Below are 7,587 nucleotides of genomic sequence, written 5' to 3' on the forward strand. Positions count from 1 at the left end.
AAGTGGCTAACGCTGATAGGCCACTCCGATGTGTGTTTTGATCTAGACTCGAGCATTACACATCACCAAGAGTGAGGTAATAACATTACCCTCAGCTTTTTTTTCCCTCTCATTCCTCCATCTCTCTTTTATCCTCTCTTTTCATACGCTGCCCATCTGTGTGTCTTATGCAACTGTGAAAGCAGACCGACACAGAGAAGTCCAGTTCAGTGCTCAGTTTTCCTCAGGAAAAAGCCAGAGAGCAAAGGGGGAGGACGGGGGGTTTATCTGGCAACTCAAGGCAACACAGCGCTATGTCTTCAGGGCGAAGACGAACAATGACAGAAAAGGCAAGTGATGGTGGAGACTCTTCAGTGGCTCCAACAGACGCATGCAGTCATGTCTTTTCCAGTTATTTTACAGCTGAAACTCCAAATCCAAACCAAAGGTACATTAAAAGCAACAATGGAAAAAGCCATAATTCACAGAGCAACAAGGCTACAGAGAACCAGAGGAATAAAACGGGTTTACCTTTGAAATATTGACTCATTTACAAGCCAAAAACCCAGAGAAATGGACGATAATCATGGATGTAAGTCGTTATGACGAAGGGTTACATGTCGAATGCTCCATTTTTTATTCACCTCTATTGATTACAGACACAGAATGATGTCAGTAAAGGCTCGGTGGGAAACCTCGTGAGTTAAGACGCGTGTTAGAAAAGTCCAAAGCATCAAATTAGTCTTGAGTTTTGATCTTGTTAATTCATGACTGGATTAAATACTTAATTATCTGCATCAGATGATATTAATTGTTATTGCAAGGAGGCAGTATTGGCAACATTATCCGTGTGGCAGAACTGTGGGGGCTGCTTTAAATTTGTGTTGCGAGCACTTTCCAAAGGAATTACACCACAATTTCAACATTTTATGCACACAAACAAGTGCAGAATTACTTATATCAACCTTTGTCTCCGTTTCACTACTTCAGCGACTTCTTTAAAGGCTTCTTGCCACATCCTGAGCGTGACAAAAACTTGCCCGAGTGGCGATATTTAATTAGCGGCGAGCGCGCTCGCTCCTCGACCTGATTCAGAAATGATTCCATTACACGCCTGAGCCTCGGGGTGCCTGTGAAAGTCTGAGATTCTGTAAAAACCCAGACATGGTGGTGAGCAGTACATAACACCGATCTCTGAGGACAACTTAAAAAAACATCTTGATTGCTCTTAAGCTTAAAACTGTAAGGCCGAACTTTAGCTAAAGAACACAAGAGGAGGGCTGGTGAACCTTCTGGTGTCCTAAATGAGATTTAAAGATGGAACCATGAGCAGCTACAACAATCCACATCAAATTAAACCTCAGATTCTGCTATTTCACCACCTAAAGCACAACTGAAGCCAAAATTAGACAAAGGAAGAAGAAGGGAAAAGCAATAAAACCTCTGTGGGATCATTTAGAGAAGCAGAGAGCAACGTAACCTTTGAAGTAAAGAGCAGGATGAACACCTGTCTCTGAGGAAAGGCAGAACGCCTCCTCAGAAAGACGTGCACGGAGGTACTCATCGTGCCAAGGAGGTGCCCAACGTTTTGAATCTCAATCTAAGCCTGTTCATTTGTCTTTTTTTTTTTTTTTTACAACTTTATTCATCATTTTTCCATATTGAAAACATTGACATCATTAGTTAAGCATTTCTTACTAAAGTTGTGAACCCCCCCCCATCCAGAGGGCTTCGCCACAAGCACATCCACAAAAACACCCACGTATCAAAGGTGCAACAAGAGCACCAAAAGAAGAAAACAAATATACACAAATACAAAAACAGACAGAAAAGACTCAAACCAATCTATGTTGCTCCAACATTCTGGACCTCTGGCACAAGAAGAAAGACAAAAGTCCCAACAGTGAGAATATGGACATCGAGAAGACTAGGACGGCAGTCAAAGAGAAAGAAAGAAAAATAAATACACTAATGAATAAAAACAAGGCGTTATGAACTGTGACCAGGTTCTGTCATATTTGTCCTCTAACCCGTGTACTGTGTACCTCATTTTTTCCAGAGCCAATCCCAACATCAGCTCTCTAACCCAATGAACATAGGCAGGAGCGTTCTTCCCCTCCAGTTCAGTAGTATCAGACGACAGGCATGCAACGATGCAAAGGCAATCGCACTTTTGTGGAGGCGGGACAACTCTAGCTTGTCGCTAACCACACCAGAGATAGCTCTCAAAGGGTCATGCTGCAGTGTTTTGCCAGGTATTTCTGAGAGTGATGGGAAGCCATACAACGATGGACACGACCAAAACGTGTGTCCCAAGGAAACGGGAGAATATTGACATCTAGGACAGTTTGGTGCAACGTTAGAGTATAATTTAGACAGTCTGTCATTAGAATAATGCAACCTGTGGACAACCTTAAACTGAATCAAGCCACCTCTGATACATTTGTCATTCTTTGCATATTTTAAATCACATTTAATGGCAAATGTCCTCGTCTTTAACCGTTCAATCGAACAATATGCAAAGCTGCCACATGCCAGCACACTGATGCGTTTAAGCTGCTGGTTAAAGACAGACAGCAGCCAGACAGACGGAGCTGAGACAGAGATGAAGAGTGCTGGAGGTGAGCCCTGTCTCTACATGCACGGCTGGTGGAAAAATGTCTCTCTTAATGGATCCCAGCTTTCTACAGCGCTCGCAACAGCCAAGACCCGCCGAGGGAATAAAATATGGGATAATTATTGATATAGAGCAATTACCAATTATCCTCCCTCTGACATAGTTTGACTGTTTGTCTCTGCACAGATGCAGAAATGCACACTTGTCACATGGATTTATTCACGCTCACACGTCCCTGATTTATCCCTGAGATGGGTGCTCAGGACCACAGTGGAGGTGCCCTCAGAAACCTTCCAAAGCCTCCCGGGTCACACACTGCTCCTCCATGACAGGCGGATACGCGCCTTGTTTAGCGCTAGCTGACCCGTATTTATTGTGGCTAATAGAAAAGGACAACAAACCCCCCTTTTTTTCCCCCTTTTTCCAGCCAGATTCAGACATTAAAAAGAAAATAAAGGTTATAAATCACAGACAGCTTCTTCTTTTTCTTTAATCATGTGAAGACACGCAGTAAACGTCAGGCTGAATCCATCAGGTGCGGGGGGGGGGGATTTCTGATGCGATGCATCTCTGTCTGTATCTGCTAGGCTCGTCTATCTTCGGGGGGAAAAACTCTCGGCTCAGCGCAGACGGCGCGTAGCTCTGCTGTTACTCACAGTGCTAAAGTCTGCCTAAAGACTCTGCTCGTACTACAGTGGAAAGAAGGAGTGTTACTTGGCTCCGATTCGGGGGGAAAAACAGTCAAATCAAAGTGTTTCATCAGACTTTTGAGCAATCACAGACAACTTAAGTACCTGAGGAGAAGATGCCCTGATTTTCTTTTATAAAAATGACCTTTTTTAGATTACATCACTTGATAAATCACCTAAAACACTGTGAGTGTTTCTGAACAATGATAAGGAACTAAAGCGTGCCCAAAAAAGGCTTTTTTCTTGTTATTGTTGTGCTCTTGAGTAGCCGGGACACCACCAGCAGTCTGCTTATCAGCACTTAGTGGAGGATTTTTTGGTGGAAAACCCGTCCTGGGGGCCAAGCTTTTAGCGCTAAGCCAGAGGATTCAGTCCAAAGAAATGCATCAGCTTCAGCCGGAGAGCTGCCAGAACGCGGCTTACCTTTGTTTGAGTTTCAGCCTTTTTAATGATGTTTAGGCTGTAATCAGTTTGACAGTTTTATCGCCGTTGGAGTGGAACTTTATGTCTGAGTCCATTATCTGAGCACATCTGTTTTTCGGCTGCATTTCTTTCACCTCAGCGTGATTACAGCTGATCGTTCGCTCACCTGGATGCTAAACAGAAACCCCCCCAAAAAGACCAAAAACCAGACTAACTGCAGGCGGATCTGAGGCGTGAGCTCAGGTGTGTGTGTGTGTGTGTTTGTACAGGACCGAGCCCTAAACCACCAACGTGGCTTTTACAGCTGGGCTGGTGAACTGTGCCATATGTCCAGCTCCGTCCAGCTGAGCGTTTGTGTGTGCCGCTGGGTGTCAGGCGGACCCCGCATGACCCCTAAATCCCAGCCTGTCCCACACATTCAGCCATACTGCTGTTAAAAAGGAGGTAAATCATCCATCAGTCATTGTTTTGAATGATGACACCGCTGGGATACCTGTCGGCTTCACAAACCCAAGCTTAAAAAGTTCTCTGTTACATCAGTTTGGATCATAATGGATTAACTGGGTCTGCTTAACAAAAATGACACTGCACCTGTACTTATAATAAGGTAAACAAAGAAGCTAACGCATTAATAAATAATGTGAGCTAAGAAACAGAAGCTGCAGTTGTAATATTCTCCATTTTGTATCTACTGAAAACTACTGATATCTAGCTAGGGGAAGTTTGCTTTTTTTAAAGCTGGACCTTAATTCTGGCATGAAATCCGTTCATCTCCTCACCGATAACAGTTTGGTGAAAGTCGGCGTCCTTCGGAAGATATTTAGATCACTGGAGATCAGCTTATATCCATATAACGGGAGAGAACAGGGCAGAGACAATACAGCCTCTAAATAAGGCTTTATAAAGCTGCTACTTTAAGACCAATGAATGAATGAACGCGTACTGTTGCACTGTTGGCTCAGAGCTGCCGTGTTGTTGTTATCGGGGGGCTTATAGGAAGCTTTCTACACACGTCATACAGCCTGTGATGCTGCTGGTAAAAAGCAGGTAAATCATCCACTCAGAAAGCTTGAAACGCTTATAAAGGACACCGAGAACCTCCTGAACATGCCTCCCCGTGCTCGTCCGTTTTAAATGTACGCATGTGTGTGTGTGTTTCAGCGCAGGAATGGGGCTCACTTTAAGGGGTATTTTCATCGCTGGAAACCCCTGAACAATTACCCAGCGAGCAGCTTCCCCTCGCCGTCTGCTGCTGTGTAATTTAGAGGAAGCAGCAGCAGCAGCAGCAGAGCCTCATTAACATCAACCCCGAGCAACAATTACTCCCTGCTCACACACGCACGCACAGCAGGCTGCAGACCGACACACGCAGAGAGGCAGCTTATTCACACACAAACTCCAGCATCAGCCCGACTCACCGCTGCCTTCTGGAAGGCTCCCTTGGTGTAGGTGCCGCCTCCTCTGTAGCTGATGGCCGGGATCTCCTGGTTCAGCAGGGAGCACTTGTGCTGGTGGGACCTGGGCGCTGAGATGTGGTCCACCCTGGTCACCACGTGGGACTTGGATGAGAAAGTCACCAGCGCCACCCGCGTGTCCTCCGGCGCCACGGGGAAGTCGGACAGCATCTTGCGTACAAACCTCAGCTCGCTCTGGAAGTTGTTGGCCCCGACGCTGGACGACTCGTCCACCAGGAACACCAGGTCCAAGCAGGAGCTTTTCTCGCGCAGCTCGCGCACGTTTCTCTTGAACGCCTGGCCCAGGCGCTCCACTTTGCTCTCGGCGCTTTCTGACAGGTTGCCGGCCGGCGACATCTGCCTGGACCTCCGGGACTGCAGCCGCGGCTGCTGGGCGGCCGGCCAGGCCGAGGTCCACGCGTCCAGGACGCACAGAGCCAGGAGGCAAGCCGTCCACGACGGCGTCACAGAGCGCCTCAGGGAAAACATAGCTGAGGGACTCTGGAGTTAGAAAGAAATAAAAGCGCTGATCCTCCTCCTCAGTGGCTGTAAAAGTATCTCAGTCTCAGAGCAGAGTTCCTCAGAAGCATTGCTGGGTGAAGAGGAGTCTCTCATTCAAGCTTCTGTCCATCTGCTGCCTGCCAAAACAAACCAGTACGTCCCACTTTCTCTTCTTCTGTGACCTACACTTCTTTATCTCTCCTTCCGCCTGCCTGTCAATCCCACATTCAGTCCCAAATCAGACCCAGAAAAAGCCTCCTCGGTCCTCCTCGGTCCCAGTGTGCAGCGCCTCGGGCTCCTGTTCCACTATGTGACGCTCCTGCCTGCACCGCCAGCCCAGCTCTGAACGCTCCTTCTCCCCAAATCAGAAAAAAAGAGAGAAAAACCCTGCACACACACAGAGGAGGAGGGAGGAAAAAGTTGGGAGACAGAGAGAGGTTGAGGGGGAAAAAGGGGGCCGTCCGGCCGTGGCGTGAAGTCATTTTTTTCTCCTCCTCTTTTCCTCCCCCCCCCCCCTCTATCACTATCTCTTTCTGTCTCTCACCCCCTCCTCCCTCCTCCTCCCACGTCTCCCGCCCTGCATTTGTCAATCTCTCCCATCCAGACAGCCGAGTGTCAGCGAGTGCTTCTGGCCTGTCAAATAGTCGGCATTCCCCCGGGGGAAATATGAGCAGCGGGCGCTGTGATCGCCTCCACATGTCCGCGTGAGGAGGATCTGTGACACCGAGATCAAACAGCGCGAGGTGGGAGAAGGGGAGATTAAATCTTGGACCGGGTTAAAGTAATTCTATCAGGCAGATCCAGAATCTGGCAGAGTTACAGATAAAGGCTCGATCTGCACTGGAAAAAATGCCCCTCCAAACATAAGTAAGAAAAACAACAAATACAAGACGTTTCAGCTTGAAATAAGCAAAAAAATCTGCCAGTGGAACTAGTGAAAATCTGTTTGTCAAGATTTCTTGAAATAAGATGTGATATTTAGGACTTTTGAGATAAAAGTGATCTTGAAATTAGCTTAAAAACCTCTTCAAATGAAAAAAAAAAGCTTGTTTCATGTGAAATATGACTCAAAACAATTTGTTTTCAAGACTTTTTCACTTAACAAGATATTCCAGATGTATTGTATTAAAACAAGTCCCTATATCTGGCTAAAATGGTACTTGTTAGGCAGTTGTGTCTTATATTAAGTGTAATGAGATACTCAATGAGACGAATATACTTGGTAAGATTTAGATTTTTTCCAGTGTGTGCTCGAGTCTGCTCTGCCTCGTCAAATCATCACTCTTTTATCACTTCCTCCCCCCTCCCGCCGTCCCAACCTTTATCCGCTTAAAGAAAAGGAACCTTCTCACACTTTGGATGGGCTTCTTCTCCCACCTTTCACTGCCGTTGTTTTCCTCCACTGATTTGATCTGTAACCAAAACAAAAGGCAGCCGGTGTTACAGAGGCACACTGTGCCTGTTAAAGCGAAAAAAGTTTTACAGCAAAGCGCTGCAGAGGCCGGGGGAAGAAGAAGAAGAAGAAGAAGAAGAAGAAGAAGAAGGGTGCGTTTATAAGCGATTGTGGAACATTTAATTCCAAAGCATGGCCGATTGTTCGGGGAGTACATTTGGCTGCGGGGATCTCCTCTCACTCATCCATAAAAGCACAACTGAAGTCATGGATGGATGGCTGGACGATAAGAAATGACTCACAGTTGGTATTTTACTTCAGCCCAAAGATGTTGGATGAGGCTGAGGTCAGGCCGGACAAGTTCTTCCACACTTACGAGGGAAAATTGGTAATGGAGCCGAATGCACACAGGGGACGAGTCTCCTGAAAGGTTGAAGCGGTTTATGGTATATAATTTATCTGTACGGCGTCAAACGATCCTTTGATCAAAGGTCGAGTCCAAAGCAGCGGTGCGCTCTATTTGACATCGGA

The 7,587-nt window shown here is 46.4% G+C and overlaps 1 protein-coding gene across 1 annotated transcript in view; it reads right to left on the reverse strand.

The window, feature by feature from the left end:
- svep1 (sushi, von Willebrand factor type A, EGF and pentraxin domain containing 1) overlaps positions 1–6,071 on the reverse strand; it is a 149,400-nt gene extending 143,329 nt beyond the window's left edge. Inside the window, exon 1 of the mRNA XM_075451446.1 lies at positions 5,127–6,071. Coding sequence (XP_075307561.1) covers positions 5,127–5,651 — 525 coding nt within the window. The 5' untranslated portion in view covers positions 5,652–6,071. The remainder of the gene's footprint in view (positions 1–5,126) is intronic.
- Positions 6,072–7,587: the final 1,516 nt, after the last annotated feature.

The sequence above is a fragment of the Odontesthes bonariensis genome, chromosome 19 (assembly GCF_027942865.1).
Source record: "Odontesthes bonariensis isolate fOdoBon6 chromosome 19, fOdoBon6.hap1, whole genome shotgun sequence".
Classification (NCBI taxonomy): Eukaryota; Metazoa; Chordata; class Actinopteri; order Atheriniformes; family Atherinopsidae; genus Odontesthes; species Odontesthes bonariensis.